Genomic DNA, 25,861 nt, shown 5'->3' on the forward strand with positions numbered 1-25,861 from the left:
CAACACAGCCATAAATAAATAAATAAATAAACCCAAAAGTTAAAAAAAAAAAGAGAAGTGACTGCAGAATCTGTTGTCCAACCTCTAGTTTCCCAGTACTAATTCTTGTAAAAAAAAAAAAAAAAAAAAGATGAAACACTATGAGTAGTGTATAAGTACTAGAGAAGACTGAAGACTGGGTAAAATCTGATACTTAGCCCGAACAAAACTCAAACCGATTTTAAATTTCTTTCATTTTCCCCACCTTCCTGTTTTAGTATTCATTTAAAAGTTCTTAATGACAAAAGGAAATTTCCATCTTTCGAGAAACACAGTGAAGAGTCTTGAGAGACATTCATAGTGCAAACGTTTCATGTCATTTCCTCTAGTTCTTTTTTTTTTTTTGATGTTCCAACTCTGTACTTCATAACAAGGATTTACAGCTTAAAGAACATCAAAAAGGAATGGTTTCAGACAGTGTCTTAAAATAGACTAAAAAAAAATTCCACAGAGCTATCATTTAGTGCTTCTAAAACTTATTTTAAACATTTTAGAAAGGAGATATGTTTTAGAAGTAATGAGAACCTATCACATTCTGTTTTTTAATAGTCTCTTACTTGAAACTGTAATTGTCACCTATCGCCCCAGCAGCTGAATATGTGACTTAAATGGAAGTAAAACTGCTTGACTTATATTGTCCAGAAGTTTTAAAGTGTGCTTCATTTGAGGGGAAAAGGGATTTTGAGAGAACACTTACTTCTTTTTATCAATGTTCTTTCAAAATAAATATGAAGTCATTTTAAAAAACTAGGAAATCAGAGCTACCAAATAACTTAAAATCACTCCTAAAGCAGAGAAACTTAACATCTAATTCCCCAAAGAAGACATCATTCTATAGTAGAGGCATTGAGAAATGCTGGAGAAGTTCTAGAAATAATTCAGCAAATTAATCACCATTACCTTCTTTAGATCTGGCCATTCTTTTGGTAGAATATGACTGTGGATGTCAATTTTCATCTCCACGGGATCAGAGGAGACGCATGTAAAGAAAGAAGTTTTGATATAAGAGGTCTTCATGAAAACCATGGAGTTAATTGATTTACTTCATCCTTACGGCTGCCTTCAGGCACCACTCAGTATGCCTGCTCAGCCGGTATAGATCCATTGGAGCTGCCTTCTTAAAGTCCACAGTTCTGTTTATCGGTCGACTTGGCTTTGGGTCAACAACTCTTTGGTAATCAGGACTCCAGGCACAAATTAAAAAAAAAAAACAAAAAACTGTACTAAACCCCGTGAGGTCAAATGTACTGCAGGCTGCTTTTGAGTTACAGCAGGTCAAAAATGGACTAATCTTTGTTTTTGAATATTTTAATTTTTATCAAGATATACATAGTTAAAAATCAAATATCAGAAGACTTTTAAAGAAAATAATAGATCCCTGACTCATCTGTTCTTATTCTTGGTTTCATTCCCCAGAAGAAACCAATTGTAATGCTTTTGCTTTTTGTATGGTAGTTACCTCTAGGTCTTTAAACAGTACTTAGCAATTGGCTTGTTCATGAAAATCTAGCATGTTGAAACGTGTGGAGGAAGTTTCATCTTTACTTTTAAATCATAGAAAGAGCCCATACTTGGTATATGTTATTTCCTCCATTGCCTTTTCTTTCATTTGTTCATTCATGCATTTGACAAACTTTTATTGAGAACTACTATGTGCTGAGAATATAAGGTTGAATGAGAGATTAAATGATACGTACATTGTTATAGGTATTTGTACAGAGTGTAAGTGTAGGGAGAAGTAGAGGGTTGTCAGAGCAGTTTGGGGAGGGCTATCACTGGAGCATAAAGGGAGGCTTATGGTCAAGCTTCCAAAGAGAGCCTGGAGCAAAGCAGCCCTTTATTGTTCTGTGTTTGTCCTTTCCTATTCCTGGAAAGCTTAAAATGTTCAGGGGACCGAAGGACACTGGCAAAACCTTGAACCTGCTTTGGAATGCTTCCGTCAGCTCAGTCTCCACAATGAAGGGACTAGGTAGTTTAAAAAAAAACAGCCTTCCTACTAGGCTATTCAACTAGAATCTGGATAAATTTTAACAAACATTCTTTTCAACTAGATTCTGGATAAATTATAACAAACATATGTTTAAATGCTTGCTCAGCTTGAAAGAAAATACAGGAAATCCTCAAGATCATTTTTGTAAAAAGTTCAATGAGCTTAAGCAAATGAATGAGCCTTAAAATAACATGGAGGCACATGCCAATACTCAGAGTAAGTGTAAGCAGTTTTAAAGCACTTTCTATGGGCTAGGCACTGTTCCAAGCATTTTACTCAAATCAATTCATTTATTCTTGATAACATTCCTATAAGAGGAACTATTACCAATATTCATTTGATAGGAGAGGAAACTGAAGCACAGAGTAGTTAGGTAACTTGTCCATAGTCACACAATAGTGAGTGTGTAAGTAAATAAGCCAGAATTTGAACCCAGGTAATGTGGATTCAGAACCCCAGAGCTTTGAAAATTAATATCCTAGAGGGAAGTGGGAGATCATACCATAGGCTTGTATGAAGTTGAGACTCCTTCATTAATGAATTGGAAGAGACACTTGCATGGAGATGTGAGGGGATTGAGCGTATGTAAGAGTATATAAGGGTGTCACAAAGTACAAAGGGTAGATTAAGAAAGTCTAAAAGGAGTCTAATTGGAGTGCTAAAAGAGGAGAGAGAAGTTGGAGGAGAGATATTCCAAGAGATAATAGCTAGGAATCAAAACCTATATCTAGAAGGATTAAGAAAAAGAACTCCCTTTCTAGAAACTTTCCAGTGAAACTACAGAACACCAATAATAAAGATCTTATAAACTGCTAGAGAGGAAAAGAGAATGCCTTCAAAACTCAGCAATTAGACTGACAGCCAACTTCTTACAGCAATGATGGTAGCCATAGGACAATAGAATAATATGTTCAAAAAGCTAATAGTCAACCTGAAACTGTATACCTTGTAAAATTTTATTTTAACAGTGAAGAAAGAGTAAAGAAATTTTCAGATAAAAACTGAGTTTCCTACCAACAGAACTCACTTAAGGAATTTCTAATGATATACTCCAGAAAGGAGGAAAAATGACCCCAGGAAAAAATTGTCTGAAATGTAAAATGAGTGGGGAGTAAAGAAACTGGTAATCTTATAAGTACATTTAAATAATATTTTTAATAATAATAATAATAGTGATGATGATGATGATGCCTATTTTACAGAGTTAAGGCACTAGCAAAAGATTGTCCAGCTATATTCTTTTTTTTTTTTTTAAATGAATTTATTTATTTATTTATTTATTTTTGTCTGAGCTGGGTCTTTGTTGCTGTGCGCGGGCTTTCTTTAGTTGCAGCGAGCAGGGGCTACTCTTCGTTGTGGTACGCCAAGGGCTTCTCATTGCTGTGGCTTCTCTTGTTGCAGAGCACGGGCTCTAGGCACCGCAGGCTTCAGTAGTTGTGACATGCGGGCTTCAGTAGTTGTGGCGTGCAGGCTCTAAGGCACAGGCTCAGTATTTGTGGCGCACGGGCTTAGTTGCTCCACGGCATGTGGGATCTTCCTGGACCAGGGCTCGAACCCGTGTCCCTGGCATTGGCAGGCGGATTCTTAACCACTGTGCCACCAGGGAAGCCCTGTCCAGTTATATTCTTGGTTTTTCTCTCCAAAGCATGCCCTCCTAACAGTGAATCTCCTAATTTTAACATCTTTTGCAATCTTGATAAGCTGAGAATTTCCTAAATCATCAAGTCCTGGTTCCTTTTCTCTTACCAGTTTTTCGATCTTTTTCCTCTTGCATTTGACTATAAAGAGCAAGAAAGAACCAGGATGAACCTTTAACATTTTGCTTAGAAATCTCCTCAGCTAAATATCCAATTTCATCACTTATATGCTCTGATTTCCACACAACTGCAGGACACACAATTGAGCTACGTTTTCCATCACTGTATAACAAGGATCCCCTTTCCTCCACTTTCTAGAATGTCCCTCATTTCCTTCTGAGCCCTCACCATTAGTGCCTTTAACATCCATATTTCTACCAATGATCTATTTATGATGATTTAGGTATTCTCTAAGACAATATAGGCTTTCTCTACCATGCTCCTTAATTTCCTTTGAGCTTTCACTGGCAGAATCTTTAACATCTGTATATCTACTGACTGCCTGTTCAAGGAAATCTAGGATTTTTCTATCATGCACCTCAAAGTTCTTCTAACCTCTGCCCACTGCCCAATTCCAAAGCCACTTTCATATTTTTATGTGTTTCTTACAGTAGCACCCCACTTTCAGGTGCCAAAATCTGCACTACTTTCCAACTGCTGCTGTCACAAATCTTAGTGGTTTAAACCAACACAAATTTATTCACTTGTAGTTCTGGAAGTCATAAGTCTAAAATGGGTCAGCAGGGCTGTGTTCCTAAGGAAGGCTCTAGAACAGAATTGGTTTCCTTGCCTTTTCTAGCTTCTAGATACGGTGTGCATCCTTGGCTCATGACCCCATCCTCCATCTTCAAAGCGGGCAGTTAGCATCTCATAGTCCTTTTCTCTGCTTCTGCCATCACATCACCCTTTTTTGACTCTAACCCTCCCATCTCCCTCTTCTAAGGACTCATGTAATCACAATGGGCCCACCCAGATAACCCAGGATAATTTCCGCATCCCAGGAGCTTTAATATAATCACATTTTCAAAGTGCTTTTTCCATGTAAGGTGGCATTTTCACAGGTTCTGGGGGTCTTTGAATAGGGGCATTATTCAGCCTACCACAATTAGGCATGGTAAAAATTTCCAAAGTAACTACTAAAAGATTACATATAGAGTATGTAACTTACAATCCAGTTAAGTGGAAGATGGAATAAAGAAAAAAAATATCAATTCAGGGACTACCCTGGTGGCGCAGTGGTTAAGAATCCGCCTGCCAATGCAGGGGACATGGGTTCGATCCCTGGTCCGGGAAGATCCCACATGCCGCGGAGCAACTAAGCCCACGAGCCACAACTGTTGAGCCTGTGCGCCACAACTGCTGAAGCCCGCGTGCCCTAGAGCATGCACGTCGCAACTACTGAGCCCACGCGCTGCAACTACTGAAGCCCGCACGCCTAGAGCTCATGCTCCATAACAAGAGAAGCCACCGCAATGAGAAGCCCACGTACCACAACGAAGAGTAGCCCCCACTCGCCACAACTAGAGAAAGCCCGTGCACAGCAACGAAGACCCAACGCAGCAAAAAAATACCAAAAAAAAAACCAACAAAAAAATCAATTCAGAGGAAGGCAATAAAGGAAAAAAGAAACATAGAAAAGATAGGCAAATAGCACAAAATGAAATGGCAGAAATAACAACATCCAACCATGTGTTGTTTATAGGAAATGTGTTTAAACTATAAGTATACAGAAAGTTTGAAAGTAAAAAGGTAAGAGGAATTAAAAGAAGCAAATCCTAACCAAAGGAAGGCTATGATAGCTGTTTATCATAAACAGGGTAATTCAAATAAAAGAGACTATAAAACAAAAAGCATTATTAGAGCAAAAGAGGACCACTATATAATAATAAAAGGTTCAACTGACTACAAAGCCATAGTAATTCTAAATTGGTATACCAAATGGCCTCAAAATATAAAATGCACACACGCACATACATATTTGACAAATCTTTCAACATAGGTCTCTCAATTATTGATAGGTCAGTCAAATAAAAATTATCTGCAGGGAGCTCCAGAGGAGGGCCCCAGTGCTAGGGAACCACCAGAGAATGTCAAAACCATTGCACAAGAGAAAGAGATCCTTTTAAGCCCCAGCCTGCCCACAGAGCTGTAAGCCATTTTACTACATGGTCGGTCAGGTAACAATTTGCCTATAACCCTAACATTTAATCTCTCTCCTTGCTTCGACTCTGCCAATCAAAGAGATCAATCTTAAGGAGAAGCAGAAATGCCAGTTGGGGAAGGAGAAGAAAGGACCATGTGCCCACCTTTAGGAAGAGAAATCGTACCTTTCAATGAGGATTGAAGAGATTATTAACGTATTGTACTAGACATTTTCACTTTTTTACCTATGGATGGGTTTGCAATTTAAAGTGACTTTAGGAAGTTTTATTACCTAGAAGGGAGTGGAAATGTCATGGAGACTGTCTAGGTTCTCATCCAGAGGAAGCAGAAAGACTACCTTCACCAAGCAGTATTGAAAGGAAAGTAGGAGATTTAAAATGTTGCACATGCAACTGTATCCAGTGAGTCCTGTGTCTTCAGTGTATGTGTTACAGAAGAAGAGAACAATGCTTTTACTTCTGCTTATAAAGACAGGCAAAGTTTTTGGCTAAATGTGCAGAAGGTCACAGTGTCCTCATGAGCAAAAGATAATACTCTTTCAGTTCCTACCATAACACTAAGGAAAGTGACAGCAAAAAGGAAAATTGTATAAGATCTCATCTCCACATTTAAGAAAATGAGTTATAAAACAGATGAGCTTTATACTGGCATTCCTTTGTGGAAAAAGGCAAAAGATCCTTAAATTACTCAGTAGTGGTTTAAAAATAAAATATGGTTTAGACCAAGTCTTGAGTAGCTCCTTTCTCCTGGCCCCAATCTGATGGCTATGAATCAGCTCAAATACCAAGGTTCAGCTCCTGACTCTACTGATTATTAGTCGGATGGCATTGGGAAAGTTACTTCGTCGCTCTGTAAAATAGGGATGATAATAGAGCTGATTTCATAGAGTTGTTCTACGTATTAACTTGAATAATAAAAACTATCAGCAATGAATTAGATGATGACACATAATCCACTTAGTTCTTAGTCCTCCATACGCAGACTGGCGGGAAGTCTGATGGTGGATTATGTAAGAACCCTGGGTTTAGGTGACGCAGGACTGTGTGATTGGGACATCCCCTCTGCAGTGGTCACCATGATTGTATTTCTTCTTGTCCAGACCTGTGATCCACTTGAAGGTAGGCAGCTCCACTGGTAGAAGGGACCTCTCCTGGAGGCTCCCATTCCAAATTGGAATTCTTCTTTCCTCCAGTACCCGCTCCTCTTCTTGTGTTTTCTCTATCAGTGAATGACACTCTATCCAAAGCAAACTTCTCCCTCTCTGCCTCTCTCCTTCCCTTCCTCACGATCAATAAAGCATCAGGTTTTTTTAATTCTAGCCCTATTGCGTCTCCCAACCCAGTTCCCTCCTCTCTAGTCTCACTTTTAGGCCCTCATCATGTCTCTCCAGGATTGTTGAATCGCCCACTCATGGTCTCTGACTCCAGTCTTGGCCCACTGTAATCCATCCCCAGGAGTCTTGGCCACTGTGACTGCTCTGAAATGCAAAATGATCACATCTCCTTCCAGCTTAATGCTTTTCATGGTTTCTCACTGCTAAGTATAAGCATGCATGGGAAACAAGGCCCCATATGTCCTTTTCTAGCTCTTCTGTGCCCGTGCTCTGTGCCCCAGCCACACGGAATGCCTTATTTCTCCCCAAAGGGAATGCATTTCCCTTTTTGTCTTTATTTATGGCTTCTTTGACCTCTGAGGTCTGGAATGACCTTTCCCTGTCCTTCTTTCTAGCAAATTTACACCTATCCATCACTGAACATTTTTGGCTTAAACATCACTCCTCTATAAGCCTCTCCTGACTACTCCCATCCCCAAATGGTAAAGGGGGACTACCCACTCTTGGAAGACTTAGTTGAAGGAATGAGTGAGTAGGAATGACCCTGAAAAAGCTGTGAATGATTTCAAGTTCATCTTCAAAGATAACAGAATCCCTTTCTGCTATCTTTTACCCAGCCTCTAGCTTTTGGCACCCAGAGACCTCTTTACCTATTTTTCTTCCTTATCAATACTTGCTATTTGAAGAGGAGCTGGTTTTAGTCTTTTGCACTTGAGTTTGAATTTGTCTACATTGGGGAACTGTTGAATTAATGAATTTTTGAGAAAATACCAAAGGGCCAGGAACCATGTTTGTCTTGTCTGTTAAAACCCCAGTGAAAAGCAAATGAGTAGGTACTTGTGATGATTAATTTTATGTATCAAGTTGGCCACAGTGCCCAGATATTTGGTTGAACACTATTTTAGATGTTTCTGTAAAAGTTTTATAAGGTTTTTGGATGGAATTAACATTTGAATCAGTAGTCTTTGAGTAAAGCAGTTTACCCTCTGTAATGTGGGTGGGCACTTCTAACCATTCGAAGGCCTTAATATAAAAAGAGTGATGGCCCTGGATGAGGAAGAAATTCCACCAGCGGATGGCCTTCAAACTTGAACTGAAGCACCAACTCTTCCCTGGGTCTCTAACCTGTTGGCCTACTTTGCAGATTTTGGATTTGCCAGCCTCCACAATCATGTGAACTAATTCCTTAAAATTATAAATGTTTCATAAATATTTGATGAACTAATTCATCAATTAGTAAATACACACGAATAGGTGGATAAAATGTATTTTTCTGGAACATTTCTATCTAAGCCTCACGTGGAATTGTTATGTGAAGGGTTTCAGCTTTTATTCAATATCATGCAGCAACAGGTGTCATTCCCAGTATTTCTGTGAAGTCTCTGGCATTTTTTATATTTGGAAAATTAGGTGTTCAAGGGTAAAAACAGAAACCAGCTCTTGGATTTTGAGGGTTTTTTCACATTGAAGTAGAGTTGATTTACAAAGTTGTGTTAATTTCTGCTGTACAACAAAGTGATTCGGTTTTATATATGTGTATGTAAATATATAAACATTCTTCTTTTAAATATTCTTTTCCATTATGGTAGGTAGGCAAGCCAGTCATGAGGGGGCCTTGGGGTGAGGGATGAGTCAGCAGGCACCTGTGTGTGTTGATGATGGAAGGAAGATATTTCAATATACACCAGCATGGACAGTAACTGAAACCAGATACCACTGAAACCGAGTTCCCCTGCTGAGTTTATGATTAATCTCTCTATCCAGAACTTTATTCCCCTGCTTGTCCTGCCCCTGTTCCCCTCCGGACTGAAGAGTATCAAAGAAAAGGGGAGACTGAAACCGAGTAGGACCCTGTGGTCCGCTCTCAGTTACAAAAGCCCCTTGGTGCCCCCTTTTTCTTGTTTGTAGAAAACGACTTTAGTTTCCTAGGACTTCGCTGAGTTCCAAAGAGCAGACTCAAGCAGTTACTAGTTAGGGAAGTGAGGGAAGGCAGAAACAAAGGTAAGGCAGTCAAGCAAGAAAAGTAATGATAGATTAAACAATAGTTCATCAATAAAACCGAGTCCTAGTTCCTTCTCAAGGGATATACATAACAATTTGATGTATATCTTGAGTTGTTATACAGGAACTATGACCCCCACCCAAGTGGTGGATGGTGATTACATGCTGACCACAAACACATAGAACCCATACTGGTTGGAACCAGAAAGTTGATGATTAAAACATCACCCTGTTACCTCACCACCAACCAATCAGAAGAAAGTCAACTCTTGCCCCTAATTTTGCCTTTAAAAACTCTTCCCTGAAAGCCATCAGGGAGTTCAGGTCTTTTGAGCATTAGCTGCCCATTCTCCTTGCTTGGTGCCCTAAAATAAATGCTGTACTTTCCTTTACCACAACCCAGTGTCAGTAGATTGGCTTTGCTGCATGGCAGGTGAGCAGACCCAAGTTCAGTTTGGTAATGCCACCTCTGCCTGCTAGTGCCTTGGGCTCCACAAGAGAGTAAGGAGGGTCTGGGGTAATGGTTTAGAGCACAGACTATAGCATAAATTTATGGACTTTATTTCCCTGAGCAAATTACTTACTTCTCTATGTACTCATCTCCCCATATGTAAAATAGGGGAATAATAAAACCTACCTTGGGGGAATTCCCTGGCGGTTCAGTGGTTAGGACTCTGCACTTTCACTCATGGGGTCTGGGTTCGATCCCAGCTTGGGGAACTAAGAACCCACTGCCTGGGCTTGGCCATAAGAAAAAAACAAAAAAAAAACAAAAACCCAAAACCTACCTTAGTCTGTTTTAAGGATCAAATGAGATAAGACATGGAAGGCATATAAAATTATGCCTAGCATAATGTAAGCAGTATATAAGGGTTAGTCATTGTTTTTCATATTACTGTCAACACATAAGCCCTCCAGAATTCAGACAAAACCTCAAGGAAAATGTGTGGGTAAGGGAAAACCTGAAATAACTGTGATTAAGTTTCTGCCATCTGATGACATAAGGATTTGTATTAACAGTTGAGAGAGATTATAGAAAGGTAGAGAAACTTACATTTTGCATGCATTTATACAATGGCACACTGGAAATTTTTGCAAGCTCCACTTGGAATTACAGGTGTTATTATATGGGCAGGGAAGTTTTGGGGTGGAAGTTGGGGTTGATAATTCCACGATATATAGACCATATTATCAACGGATGTGAGCCACCTGAGGAAGCCTGGAGCAGTGGAGACCAAAGTTTAGGTGGAGGGTTAGCTCAGGGGGGACAGGAAGTGATGAAGACCAGAGTATAGGTAGAGGGTTAGCTTTGGAGAGGAGCGATCACCTGTCTTTTTGAGAGTGAAGGGAGAGATGAAGTGATACATGGGGCCATGATGTGTCAGATGAAACCTCAACCATCAAGGGCTAATACCTATGGTCTTTCTGAGGTGGGAAGTGAGGTAATCTACTGAGTCAGTGTTAGAAGTTTAAAAAGAAAAGGAAGAAAGGAAAGAAAGGAACAGCTTTACAATGGCATTTGAGTTGCTTGCTAGGTGATGAACAGCAACATCAGGGCTACAGTGTAGTTGGACTTTAAGAATGTTTAATGGAAAACCACTTGAAAACACACAAAGGAATTTTTAGTCTAGGACAAAATGCAGCTATAAATGCACACAGTGGTTCTATTAGAGTAGTGAGAGTCTGAATTATTTTTTTAATCTCTGTATTTTCAAAATATTTCATAATGAAGTTACAATACTCTGATCATTGGAAATGTTTATAAAAATATATTTTAAAGGAATTTATGATGTGTTGCATTGTCAGTGTTCTCAAAAGTCACCATACCTAATGTCATTTTTGACCATGAATCACAATGGTTTGTCTTCTCTAAGCAGTTTTTTTTTTGGCTGTGCCTTGCAGCATGTGGGATCTTCGTTCCCCGACCAGGGGTTGAACCCGTGCCCCCTGCAGTGAGTCCTAACCACTGGACCACCAGGAAATTCTTCTAAGCAGTTTTATCAACGCTCTCATCTCATCTGATAACCTAGGCATGATTTACCTTACCTATTTGTCAATAATCCCACAGTGATGTATATTCTACTCCAGTTGCCCCCTGAACCATTTTTTAAATCTACTGCAGAAACCAAGAATTAAGATTCAATTCAGGATCTCTTCTGATTGCATTAGCTTTTGCCAGATCAGAGTAACCTAATAAGATTCTACAATCATGGAGAACTATGCCTAGTGGAACTCAGGAAAAATGATTGTCTCACACTAAATTAGATTTATGAGTGTCACCCTAAAAACTAGTGGTACACTTGAATTTTATTCATATTTTTTTCTCTGTGACTTTGAATCAGAGATCAGCTCTCCTCTCTAAGTCTCTTCATTCACAATTGCCATAATTGATGCCTAATTCGGAAATGAGGTGGTAGGCATTTACGTAATGGGGGATTATGTGTTATTCACTCATAATGACAATGCTAGGGCTGTCAGTCGTTGCACGCTTTTACAGTGCTATGGGGGGGAGAAGCAGAAATGAATGCATGTGAAATCCATCACCTGAAGTGCGTTTAGAAAAGAATGAATTCCACTCTAGACGTACTCGGAGCTCTGATGATAGAAAAGAATAACTTTTATCCCGTGGGGTTGAGGATGGATTGGGAAAGACTAGAGACTCTCAGTCTTAACCCCCAAGTGGTAATCACTAGGGGAACGTTAAAAATATTGACCCACCTCCCCGCAACCCTTGCCCCTGTCCCTGCTTGCCCTGTCCAGGGAGGCCTAATTAAATTTGAATTTATAAACAGTGAATAATATTTTTAGTATAAGTATTTCTCAAATATTGCATGGGGCATACTTATACTAAAAAATTCATTATTTATCTGAAATTCAAATTTAACTATGCATCCTGTATTTTTTACTTGCTGAATCTGGCATACACACACCCTCCCTCCCCCATCCCCAAACCAGATTCAGAATTAAAAGGTCTGGTAGTTTTAAAAAGTTCCTCAGGTGATTCTAATGTGCACCAAGATTCAGAAACACTGTGCTAAACCTTAAAATGTTCAAGCGGCAAAGCTCTGGAAGCTGAGGTTGGCAGAAGGCAAACTAAAACAGGAAAGAAGAGAATGGGAAATGATTGTTAAGACAGGTTAGTAGAACCCATCACAGCTTCTTTGAAGTCTTCTATTTTGTTGTCCTATGTTCTATATTTGTTATAATTTATTGAGGAGAACATTTACACTGCATCTATAGCCTCTCTGAACTACCATAACCTTGACTGATGCTGAGTGAGCAATTCTTGGTGGTTATACAGGGAGGTGTAGCCATGCTCTGTGTCAGTGACCCTTTCTGCCCCCCTCCAAACTATGTGCCCTGGTGACAGGGCTGACTGAACATGAGGGAGACACACAGCCCAAGACAATCAGTTTATAGTCTGTACAGTGGCCTATAAGGTACTGCGGTACAAGAGTTCTGCCCAGTAGGGTGATGATGATTGAACTAGACCAGACAGATTCTCTCTGTGTGCATTTTATTTCTGGATACAGAGCACCAGATGTTTGAGAGTGGAAGCAGAATCAATCGGGATAGGTTATGTCAGTGGTGCTCAAACTTCAGTGAGCATTAGAATAATTTGCAGGACTTATTAAAACACAGATGGCTGGTCCTCACTTCAGAGTTTCTGATTCAGTAGGTCTGGGCTGGAACCCAAGAATTTGCATTTCTAACAAATTTCTGGGTGATACTGCTGATTTTGATTCCAGGAACACACTCTGAGAATTATTGGGTTAGCTTCTGCTGCAGTAACAAACAAGCCCTGGATCTCAGTGGTTGAAGGAAACAAAGGTTTATTTCTTGTTTGGGCCACGTGTTTGTTGTGGGTTGTCTGGGTGCTCAGCTTCCAATGTCAATGTCAGCTTCTTCACTCCGAGACCCAGACTGATGGATGGAGCAGCCACTGTCTGGAACATCCTGGCCACCACAGCAGAAGACACAGGGAGTGCGTGGTGAAGCACACCCGGGCTCTTAAAGTCTCCCCTGGAAGTGACATGTGTCACTTCTACTCAACTGCACTGACCAAAGAAAATCATATGGCCCCACATAACTTCTAGTGGAGCAGGTAAACACAATCTTATTTGTTTAGAAAGAGAGAGAACTAGAAGCTTTGCAAACTGCCCTAGTGATCAACCAGCAGCTGGAACTAAAAAAGACACACAGAAAGAGACCAGCACACAGAGGGCATGAGACCATCGGAGCCAGGGATTGAGGAAAACCCTGGCTGGTTGGATGGTAGAGGCACGGGTGATTAAAGACAAGGCATGGATATACAGAGTTATATAATGGTGTTTTTTTTTTTTAATTTATTTTTGACTGCATTGGGTCTTCGTTGCTGCATGCAGGTTTTCTCTAGTTGTGGCGAGTGGGGTCTACTCTTTGTTGCGGTGCGCGGGCTTCTCATTGTGGTGGCTTCTCTTGTTGTGGAGCACAGGCTCTAGGTGCACAGGTTTCAGTAGTTGTGGCACGCGGGCTCAGTAGTTGTGGCTCGCAGGCTCTAGAGCGCAGGCTCAGAAGTTGTGGCACACGGGCTTAGTTGCTCCGCGGCATGTGGGGTCTTCCCAGACCAGGGCTCGAACCCTTGTCCCCCGCATTGGCAGGCGGATTCTTAACCACTGCACCACCAGGGAAACCCTATATAATGGTTGATGACAGTTGTTGAAGCTGCTTTTGATCCTGAACCACCTCTAAAGCTGTTGCATTATGTTCTGATCACCATGGATGTGTTAATATAGGTGTTCACACATCCCTGTGAGATTCTCACATCCTTATTCCCACATACACCTGTAAGCTTGTAAAGCCTTCTCCCATGGTATCTCATCACATAACCAAGTCACTACCAACAAAGCGTGTCCCAGCAATTAAATTAATTTCAAGGTAATCTGGGTCTCCAACTTGTAGATCTCAAACACCATGAAGTGGACATATAGACCAAAATAAAAACATCTTACAATTTTTTAAAAATTTTCATTTTATATTGGAGCATAGTAGATTAACAATGTGTTAATTTCAGGTGTACAGCAGAGTGATTCAGTTATACATATACATGTATCTATTCTTTTTCAAATTCTTTTCCCATTTAGGTTATTGCAGAGTAATGAACAGAGTTCCCTGTGCTATACAGTAGGTCCTTGTTGGTTATCTGTTTTAAATATTGTGGTGTGCACATGTCAATCCCAAACTCCCAATTAAATTTTTAAAGTACACTTTTCCCACATAAAGCCCCAAGTCTGCCCCAGCCCCAGCCTTTGGATTTCTAGTTTTTCTCTTTCTTTTCCTTTTCTCCCAATTCTGCACTTCAAAATCCCCAAAATCTGATTTAGCAATACAGGGGTGGGGACCAGCATAAGCAGGCCAGCGGGACTCGTGCGTGGTGGTTGGAGGGGGGAAGGTTTAGAGATCCACTTAAGGTAATAGTCTGTCCCATCACAACCTTGGGACAAACCCCCATTACTTTAGGAACCTGAGGGACATTCGGTTCCTTTTACTTAACAGAGTCCAAACAACTTGGGCATGGACTTTCATACCAGGAGTAAATGATTTCTAAGGTGAAGAATGTGTATGCAGGGCTTAAATGTTCTGACAACGTTAACAACCAAAAAGAAAGTGGTAAATTTTCATTGTTGCTCAACTGCTCATCTTTTGAATTCGAGCCTAGTCATGTCCAAAACATCCCCACTGTGCTGGAATTTGGGGTCTGCTTAGTTGCTTTCCCCCCACTGTTTGCTTGTCTAACACATGGGTTTACCATGGACCCTGTGGTTCTTTCTCCTTACTGCTCTCTTCTGTTCAGTAAGTGACTGATTGGGCCTGCATTCTGAATTTTGTCCATGTCCTAGGTTTGCTTCTGTGAACACTTCTAGGGGCAGGCAATAGTTCTTTTGGGCTTGAGAAAGAGGGTCCCTTCTCTGGGCTCCATGCTTTAGTGGACTTGGGCTCCTGCCTCTCCTTTGGCCTCAGCCCTCCCCACAGGGTGAGGACTCCCGGAGACGAGTGGACAATGCCCACCTGTAGGCCTCCTTCTCACCATTTAGACATGGCCCTGGAATTCCCAAGGGCTCTGAGCCTGCTTCTCGGGTCTGGGTGGGTCTTGTCCTCAGTCTTGAGGAGCCCAGAATGTGTCACTGCATGCATGCCCCTAGGCCCAAAATATGGCCAAGGGGTGGCTATTTGGAGGTGTGCAGATGGAGCTTGGACATGTGGGCTGGGAGTTTGAGGCCATGAGGGGACCTAGAGGTAAGAAGAGAAAGAGAATGGTTCATGGACTGGGGACCAGAACTCTCTGCAATATCACAATCGGGCACAGAATTTCTAAGCACCCAAGAAATTTAACTTCAAACTTGGTCTTCCACATGGTTCTGAGGGAGTATTCGTAAAGGTAGGTTGGATAGAATAGATTCTACCTGACAGCTTCTTAGGTTGGCTTGTACTTATAAATATTCATAATTGCGGTACATAGGTCTCCACTTATATCCTCGCCAAAGACCCTGTAAATGTTAGACACAGACCTGGAGGGTATGTGGAGAACTCAAGAGGCCAGGACTCAGATCTTGGCCTGGAGCAGGAAGGAAGAACCTGTTGATATAATTCCATGGAGCAAATACTGATGAAACTGCTTTGACTATCTAATTTTACAGATTTAAAAAACAGTGAGGGAGATTGGTTCAAGATGGCGGAGTAGAAGGACGTGCTCTCACTCCCTCTTGCGAGAACACTGGAATCACAACTACCTGCTGAACAATCATCAACGGGAAGACACTGGAACTCACCAAAAAAGATACCACACATCCAAAGACAAAGGAAAAGCCACAATGAGATGGTAGGAGGGGCACAATCACAGTAAAATCAAATCCCATAACTGCTGGGTGGGTAACTCACAAACTGGAGAACACTTATACCACAGACGTGAACCCACTGGAGTAAAGGTTCTGAGCCCCATGTCAGGCTTCCGAACCTGGGGGTCCGGCAACGGGAGGAGGAATTCCTAGAGAATCAGACTTTGAAGGTTAGTGGGATTTGACTACAGGATTGGGGGAAACAAAGACTCCACTCTTGGAGGGCACACACAGAGTAGTGTGTGCATCAGGACCCAGGGGAAGGAACAGTGACCCCATAGGAGACTGAACCAGACCTACCTGCTAGTGTTGGAGGGTCTCCTGCAGAGGCGGGGGATGGCTTTTTCTCACCGTGAGGACAAGGACACTGGCAGCAGAACTTCTGGGAAGTACTCCTTGGCGTGAGCCCTCCCAGAGTTTGCCATTAGGCCCACCAAGAGCCTGGTTGGCTCAAGTGTTGGGTCCCCTCAGGCCAAACAACCAACAGGGAGGGAACCCAGCCCCACCCATCAGCAGTCAAGTGGATTAAAGTTTTACCGAGCTCTGTCCACCACAGCAACATCCAGCTCTACCCACCACCAGTCACTCCCATCAGGAAACTTGCACAAGCCTCATAGATAGCCTCATCCACCAGAGGGCAGACAACAGAAGCAAGAAGACCTACAATCCTGCAGCCTGTGTAACAAAAACCACATTCACAGAAAGATAGACAAGATGAAAAGGCAGAGGGCTATGTACCAGATGAAGGAACAAGATAAAACCCCAGAAAAACAACTAAATGAAGTGGAGATAGGCAACCTTCCAGAAAAAGAATTCAGAATAATGATAGTGAAGGTGATCCAGGACCTCGGAAAAAGAATGGAGGCAAAGATCGAGAAGATGCAAGAAATGTTTAACAGAGACCTAGAAGAATTAAAGAACAAACAAACAGAGATGAACAATACAATAACTGAAATGAAAACTACACTAGAAGGAATCAATAGCAGAATAACTGAGGCAGAAGAATGGATAAGTGACCTGGAAGACAGAAAGATGGAATTCACTGCTACAGAACAGAATAAAGAAAAAAGAATGAAAAGAGATGAAGACAGCCTAAGAGACCTCTGGGACAACATTAAATGCAACAACATTCGCATTATAGGGGTCCCAGAAGGAGAAGAGAGAGAGAAAGGACCAGAGAAAATATTTGAAGAGATTATAGTCGAAAACTTCCCTAACATGGGAAAGGAAATAGCCACCCAAGTCCAGGAAGCACAGCGAGTCCCATACAGGATAAACCCAAGGAGAAACACGCCGAGACACATAGTAATCAAATTGGCAAAAATTAATGACAAAGAAAAATTATTGAAAGCAACAAGGGAAAAACTACAAATAACATACAAGGGAACTCCCATAAGGTTAACAGCTGATTTCTCAGCAGAAACTCTACAAGCCAGAAGGGAGTGGCATGATATACTTAAAGTGATGAAAGGGAAGAAGCTACAACCAAGATTACTCTACCCAGCAAGGATCTCATTCAGATTCGATGGAGAAATCAAGAGCTTTACAGACAAGCAAAAGCAAACAGAATTCAGTACCACCAAACCAGCTCTACAACAAATGCTAAAGGCACTGCTCTAAGTGGGAAACACAAGAGAAGAAAAGGACCTACAAAAACAAACACAAAACAATTAAGAAAATGGTAACAGGAACATACATATTGATAATTACCTTAAACGTGAATGGATTAAATGCTCCAACCAAAAGACACAGACTTGCTGAATGGATACAAAAACAAGACCCATCTATATGCTGTATACAAGAGACCCACTTCAGACCTAGGGACACATTCAGACTGAAAGTGAGGGGATGGAAAAAGATATTCCATGCAAATGGAAATCAAAAAAAAGCTGGAGTAGCAATACTCATATCAGATAAAATAGACTTTAAAATAAAGAATGTTACAAGAGACAAGGAAGGACACTACATAATGATCAAGGGATCAATCCAAGAAGAAGATATAACAATCATAAATATATATGCACCCAACGTAAGAGCACCTCAATATATAAGGCAACTGCTAACAACTATAAAAGAGGAAATCGACAATAACACAATAATAGTGAGGGACTTTAACACTTCAGTTACACCAATGGACAGATCATCCAAACAGAAAATTAATAAGGAAACAGAAGCTTTAAATGACACAATAGACCAGATGGATTTAATTGATATTTATAGGACATTCCATCCAAAAACAGCAGATTATACTTTCTACTCAAGTGCGCACGGAACATTCTCCAGGATAGATCACATCTTGGGTCACAAATCAAGCCTCAGTAAATTTAAGAAAATTGAAATCATATCAAGCATCTTTTCCGACCACAATGCTATGAGATTAGAAATGAATTACAGGGAAAAAAACGTAAAAAACACAAACACATTGAGGCTAAACAATACACTACTAAATAACCAAGAGATCACTGAGGAATTCAAAAAATACCTAGAGACAAATGACAATGAAAACACGACGACCCAAAACCTATGGGATGCAGCAAAAGCAGTTCTAAGAGGGAAGTTTATAGCTATACAAGCCTACCTCAAGAAACAAGAAAAATCTCAAATAAACAATCTAACGTTACACCTAAAGGAACTAGAGAAAGAAGAACAAACAAAACCCAAAGTTAGCAGAAGGAAAGAAATCATAAAGATCAGAGCAGAAATAACTGACATAGAAACAAAGAAAACTATAGCAAAGATAAATAAAACTAAAAGATGGTTCTTTGAGAAGATAAACAAAATTGATAAACCATTAGCCAGACTCATCAAGAAAAAGAGGGAGAGGACTCAAATCAATAAAATTAGAAATGAAAAAGAAGAAGTTACAACAGACACCGCAGAAATACAAAGCATCCTAAGAGACTACTACAAGCAACTCTATGCCAATAAAAGGGACAACCTGGAAGAAATGGACAAATTCTTAGAAAGGTATAACCTTCCAAGACTGAACCAGGAAGAAATAGAAAATATGAACAGACCAATCACAAGTAAGGAAATTGAAACTGTGACTAAAAATTTTCCAACAAACAAAAGTCCAGGACCAAATGGCTTCACAGGTGAATTCTATCAAACATTTAGAGAAGAGCTAACACCCATCCTTCTCAAACTCTTCCAAAAGTTGCAGAGGAAGGAACACTCCCAAACTCATTCTCTGAGGCCACCATCACCCAGATACCAAAACCAGGCAAAGATACTACAAAAAAAGAAAATTACAGACCAATATCACTGATGAATAAAGATGTAAAAATCCTCCACAAAATACTAGCAAACAGAATCCAACAACACATTAAAAGGATCATACACCACGATCAAGTGGGATTTATCCCAGGGATGCAAGGATTCTTCATTATACACAAATCAATCAATGTGATACACCATATTAACAAATTGAAGAGTAAAAACCATATGATCATCTTAATAGATGCAGAAAAAGCTTTTGATGAAATTCAACACCCATTTATGATAAAAACTCTCCAGAAAGTGGGCATAGAGGGAACCTACCTCCACATAATAAAGGCCATATATGACAAACCCACAGCAAACATCATTCTCAATGGTGAACAACTGAAAGCATTTCCTCTAAGATCAGGAACAAGACAAGGATGTCCACTCTCACCACTATTATTCAGCAGTTTTGGAAGTCCTAGCCACGGCAATCAGAGAAGAAAAAGAAATAAAAGGAATACAAATTGGAAATGCAGAAGTAAAACTGTCACTGTTTGTAGATGACATACTATACATAGAGAATCCTAAAGATGCCACCAGAAAACTACTAGAGCTAATCAATGAATTTGGTAAAGTTACAGGGTACAAAATTAATGCACAGAAATTGCTTGCATTCCTATACACTAATGATGAAAAATCTGAAAGAGAAATTAAGGAAACACTCCCATTTACCACTGCAACAAAAAGAATAAAATACCTAGGAATAAACCTACCTAGGGAGACAAAAGACCTGTATGCAGAAAACTATAAGACACTGTTGAAAGACATTAAAGATGATACCAACAGATGGAGATGCCACTATGGAGAACAGTATGGAGGTTCCTTAAAAAACTAAAACTAGAATTACCATATGACCCAGCAATCCCAGTACTGGGCAGATACCCAGAGAAAACCATAATTCAAAAAGACACATGCACCCCAATGTTCATTGCAGCACTATTTACAATAGCCAGGTCATGGAAGCAACCTAAATGCCCATCGACAGACGAATGGATAAAGAAGATGTGGTACATATATGCAATGCAATATTACTCAGCCATAAAAAGGAACGAAATTGGGTCATTTGTTGAGACGTGGATGGATCTAGAGACTGTCATACAGAGTGAAGTAAGTCAGAAAGAGAAAAGCAAATATCGTATATTAATGCATATATGTGGAACCTAGAAAATGGTACAGATGAACCGGTTTGCAGAGCAGAAATTGAGACACAGAAGTAGAGAAAAAACGTATGGCCACCAAGGAGGGAAAGCGGCGGGGGGGTGGGGATGGTGGTGTGCTGAATTGGGAGATTGGGATTGACATGTATACACTGATGTGTATAAAATTGATGACTAATAAGAACCTGCTGTATACAAAAATAAAAGAAAATAAAACATTATGGAAAAAAAAACAAAAGCAAAAAACAACAACAAAAACAATGAGGGACTTCCCTGGCGGTCCAGTGTTAAGACTCCAAGCTTCCACTGCAGGGGGCATGGGTTCGATCCCTGATTGGGGAAATAAGATCCCGCATGGCACGTGGCGTGGCCAAAAAAAACCCCCAAAAACAAACAACAATGAATTGTCCCCAAATTAAGTTCTCCAAAGCCTCACAGAAGAGCCTGGCAGAAAAAGGCTAAATGCTTATACTTCACTTAGCCCGTTTGGCTCTCTCTCTCTAACGTGTCAACAACCTGTATGTGACATGCTGTGTTGTCGTATTTAGAGCACTAATGCTAGAAGTTGAAGACGTGGTTTCTAGGCACGGCAGCCTGGTGGCCAAGAGCGTGGGCTTTGGAGTCAGGGAGACCCAAGCTGGGAGGTCAACTCTCCTGCTTACAAGCTGGGTGATCTCAAGCACGTCTCAACCTCTATGAGCTTCAGTTTCTTCATCTATAAATAGGATAATGATCCCTGCCTGACATGGGTATTGTAAAGATTTAATAAGAAAGATCTGAAAGTGCCTGGCTCATAAGGGGTAGCTGGTGCCACTATGTTGTTGTTACTTTTACTGTTATAATTGATTCTGCAGCCTTAGACCAGCAAGTTTTTTTAACTCATTTCAAAATTAATTAGAGGGACTTCCCTGGTGGTCCAGTGGCTAAGACTCCGGGCTCCCAGTGCGGGGGTCCTGGGTTTGTTCCCTGGTCAGGGGACTAGATCCCACATGCTGCAACTAAGAAGTTCACATGTTTCAACTAAAGACCCTGCATGCCGCAACGAAGATCCCGCACGCGGCAACTGAGACCTGACGCAACCAAATAAATAAATAAATAGATATTTTTAAAAAATCAGTTAGAAAAAAATAGAGTAGCACATTCACATAGTTAGAAAATCAGATATGAAAAGGAAAGAAAAATCTTTCTCCCACCCCTCTGCCCATCCACCTCATTCCACACAGCCTTGTCTTCTGTAGGTAACCACTTTTGTTAGTTTTTGATGTGTCCTTCCAGTATTTCTTTATTCAAAAATAAGCAAGTTAAAATATATATTCTTATTTTCTCCCTTTTCATACACAAAAGGTAGCACACTATATATGCTTTTTTCACTTAACAATTTATCTCGGAGACCTTTCCACATCAGTATGTAGAGAGCTTCCTCATTCTTTTCCAAAGCTGCATACTATCCCACTGTGAAGTTTATTTTGTTACTCCCCTAGAGATAGACAATTGGATTGTCTTTTTTTTTTAATTGAAGTATAGTTGATTTACAATGTTGTGTTAGTTTCTGGTGTATAGCGAAGTGATTTATATATATGTGTGTGTGTATATATATATATTCTTTTTCATTATAGGTTATTGCAAGATACTGAATATAGTTCCCCATGCTATATAGTAGGACCTTGTTGTTTATCTATTTTATATATAATAGTTTGTATCTGTTAATCCTAAACTCCTAATTTATCCCTCCCCCACCTTCCCTTTTGGTAACCATAAGTTTGTTTCCTGTGTCATGAGTCTGTTTCTGTTTTGTAGATAAGTTCATTTGTATCATATTTTAGATTCCACATATACGTGATACCATATGATACTTGTCTTTCTCTGTCTTACTTACATCATTTAGTATGATAATCTCTAGGTCCATCCATGTTGCTGCAAATGGCATTATTTCATTCTTTTTATGGCTGAGTAGTATTCCATTGTATATATATACCACATCTTCTTTATCCATTCATCTGTCAATGGACATTTAGGTTGCTTCCATGTCTTGGCTATTGTCAGTAGTGTTGCTATGAAAACAGGGGTGCATGTATCTTTTCAAACTAGAGTTTTGTCCGGATATATGCCCAGGAGTGGGATTGCAGGATCATGTAGCAGCTCTATTTTTAGTTTTTTAAGGAACCTCCATATTGTTTTCCATAGTGGCTGCACCAATTTACATTCCCACCAACAATGTGGGAGGGTTGCCTTTTCCTCCACGCCTTCTCCAGCATTTATTATTTGTAGACTTTTTAATGATGACCATTCTGACTGGTGTGAAGTGGTACCTCACTGTAGTTTTGATTTGCATTTCTCTGATAATTAGTGATATTGAGCATCTTTTCATGTGCCTGTTGGCCATCTGTATGTCTTCTTTGGAGAAATGTCTATTTAGATCTTCTGCCCATTTTTTAATTGGGTTGTTTGTTTTGTTATTGAGTTGTATGAGCTGTTTGTATATTTTGGAAATTAAGCCCTTGTAGGTCGCATCACTTGCAAATATTTTCTCCCAGTCCATAGGTTGTCTTTGTGTTTTGTTGCTGGTTTCCTTTGCTATGCAAAAGCTTATAAGTTTGATTAGGTTGCCCCCCCGCCTTTTTTTTTTGGCCTCGTCGTGCAGTATGCAGGATCTTATTTCCCCGACCACGGATCGAACCCGTGCCCCCTGCACTGGGAGCACAGAGTCTTAGCACTGGACTGCCAGGAAAGTCCCTGTTATTTTATTTTTATTTTATTTTATTTTTTGCTGTGTCAGGCGGCTTGCAGGATCTTAGTTCCCCAACCAGGGATCATATCCAGGCCCTCGGCAGTGAAAGCATGGAGTCCTAACCACTGGACTGCCAGGGAATTCTCCCATTTGTTTATTTTTGCTTTCATTTCTATTGCCTTGGGAGACTGACCTAAGAAAACATTGCTACGATTTATGTCAGAGAATGTTTTGCCTATGTTCTCTTCTAGAAGCTTTGTGGCATCCTGTCTTATATTTAAGTTTTAAGCCATTTTGAGTTTATTTTTGTGTATGGTGTGAGGGAGTGTTCTAACTTCATCAGTTTACATGCAGCTGTCCAGCTTTCCCAATACCACTTGCCAAAGAGACTGTCTTTTCTCCATTGTATATTCTTGCCTCTTTTGTTGAATATTAATTGACTATAGGTGTGTGGGTCTATTTCTGGTCTTTCTATTCTGTTAATTGAATTGTTTCTGGTATTTTGCTCTAACGAACAATGCTGCTGTGAATGAACTTGAGCATGTGCCATTTCATGCAGCTAGGTATATCTGTAGGATTAGGCTAAGTGGAGTAAATGCATTGGTAATTTTGATAGTTAATGTCAAAGTGTCTTCTGTTGGGGTTTTACAGTTTTGCACTCCCTCCGGAATATATGTGGTTGAAGTTATGTGAACATTTCACTCATTTTTTTCATCTGTTAAATGGGACCAATAATGATGCCCAACTATATTAGTTTCCTGCTGCTGTAGTAAGTTACCACAAACTTAGTTGCTTTGAACAAGACAAATTTATTATCTCACAGTTCTAGAGGTCAGAAGTGCAAGATGGGTCTCTGAGCTAAAATGGAGCGTTGGCTGGGTTGCATTCCTTCTGGAGGCTATGGCAAAGAATTTGTTCCCACATTCCTTGGCCTATGGCCCTGCATTACTCCAACCTCTGCTTCCATCTGTCACATCTTCTTCTTCTGACTCTCCTGTCTCCCTCTTACATGGACCTGTGTGATTACATCACCCAGATAATCCAGGATGATATCCCATCTCAGGAACCTTAACCTAATCACCTTTTGCCGTGTAAGGTAACATAATCTCAGATTTGGGGGATTAGGATATAGACTTCTTTGGGGAGCCATTAATTTGCCTACCACAACTACTTACAGCACGGGATGTTAGGAGTCAAGATGGAGTAATTTCCTGCGGAAAGTTATATAGTTTGCTGTTTCCTTGTTCCTCTCCCCAACTAGAATATAAGAATGGAGGTGCTTTTGGTTCAACTCTTTAGTCTCTAACTATGCTTGCTACTGTTTGGTCACAGAGTAGACCTTCTTTATAATTGTTTTATATTTATATTTAAGTTATAATGTATGAAAGAATGAATGAAATTCTTAGAAAAAATATAAAGCATTTGCAAAAAAAGGCATTATTATTATTTTTTAAAAAGGGTATCTATATCCCAGTTGGGAGAAATCTTGTCTCGTTGGACAGAGAATAGTGGTAAAGACCACTGTGAACTCTTGAGCCATTATTTTGTCAAATTTTGTGAATCAGTAAAACAATCTGTTAATATTCAAAACATATGTTTTATCTCTCAGTGAAGAAAGTGCATCTGCCTATATCTAAAAAAAACAGATTTTCAATTTTTCAGTTTCAACTTAACATGCATAACATGCAAAATAGTCTGAACATGCAAATAGTCTGTCCCACTTTTTCCACGCTTGTGTCACTGAGTCCACGGATCAAAGAACAGACTGGATTAAAGCTAAGAACACACAGATAGTGAGGAACTCAGTTAATATGCACTGATAGTGCCAAAGCAATGACAAATAGAGCTGCTAAGGCCTTAGCAGGAATCAAAGCAATGGCAAAGAATTGCACTAACAGTTACTGTATTTTCACCGTTACACACTTGCCGTTTAAAAAAAAAAAAAAAAAGGCCAGTTTAACTTAAGAATGTCCTCAATAAAGCAGTAGAAATTATTAATTTTATTAAACCTCAACTCTTGACTATATATCTTTTTAATAATCTGAGTAGTAAAATAGAATATCTGCATAAAGATCTGTGGCTGTATATCTTGAGGAAAGCACTTGGGTAATTATTTGAGTTATGAGTTAAACTAGCCACCTTTCTCATGAAATACCATTTTTACTAGAAAGAATAATTGTCAGAGAAACTATGGCTATTGAGACTTGGATATCTGACAGACAGTTTCTTGAAAATTAACAAAATGGATTTGTTACTTTAAAGTAAACAACCAGCAATATTTTTTGCCAGTGATAAAATTCTAGCTTTCAAGCTTTCCAAAATTAGAACTTTGGAAAACTTGCATCCACATCCATGAATTCAGTAGCTTCCCGCTACTTAACATCTTTCCTGATGAGGTTAATGGTGATATTAATGAATGTGACTGTTTAAATATTGTGTAATGAATTTTGTCAACATTTAGAGATCTGCATAATTCAGAGAACCAGTATTTTCCAGGTATTGGAAAATGCCGTTACAAAATCATTCCAAATGCAAGATAGGCCAATGAGTTTTTATGTACCAGAGTACGAGAAAGTCACTGATGTGGTGTCAGATTCTGTACCACTGCAGCTAACTTTTAAGAATGTACCAGTTGTCAAGTTTTAGTGCAGTACTAAAGTAGAATATCCGAAAT

At 39.9% G+C, this 25,861-nt stretch overlaps 2 protein-coding genes across 14 annotated transcripts in view; one reads left to right on the forward strand and one right to left on the reverse strand.

Moving 5' to 3' along the window:
* Positions 1-9,207, reverse strand: part of ACMSD (aminocarboxymuconate semialdehyde decarboxylase) — a 91,509-nt gene extending 82,302 nt beyond the window's left edge. Inside the window, exon 1 of one of the 5 annotated variants that reach the window (XM_082397926.1) lies at positions 940-4,902. In XM_082397926.1, the coding sequence (XP_082254052.1) occupies positions 940-1,065 (126 nt within the window). In that variant the 5' untranslated portion in view covers positions 1,066-4,902. Of the gene's footprint in view, positions 1-939 lie in introns of all 5 variants that reach the window. The other 4 variants (XM_082397925.1, XM_082397924.1, XM_082397928.1 and 1 more) reach the window with 4 other exon arrangements.
* The window catches only part of LOC309631461 (uncharacterized protein), a 133,608-nt gene that overhangs the window by 83,105 nt on the left and 24,642 nt on the right, over positions 1-25,861 (forward strand). The window contains exon 4 of one of the 9 annotated variants that reach the window (XR_014246259.1): positions 15,841-16,022. The exons of the other annotated variants lie outside the window; for them this stretch is intronic. The gene's annotated coding sequence lies outside the window, so the exon portion shown is untranslated. The remainder of the gene's footprint in view (positions 1-15,840; positions 16,023-25,861) is intronic. 9 annotated transcript variants of the gene reach the window in all.

This window comes from Balaenoptera borealis, assembly GCF_965194805.1.
Source record: "Balaenoptera borealis genome assembly, chromosome: 6".
Classification (NCBI taxonomy): Eukaryota; Metazoa; Chordata; class Mammalia; order Artiodactyla; family Balaenopteridae; genus Balaenoptera; species Balaenoptera borealis.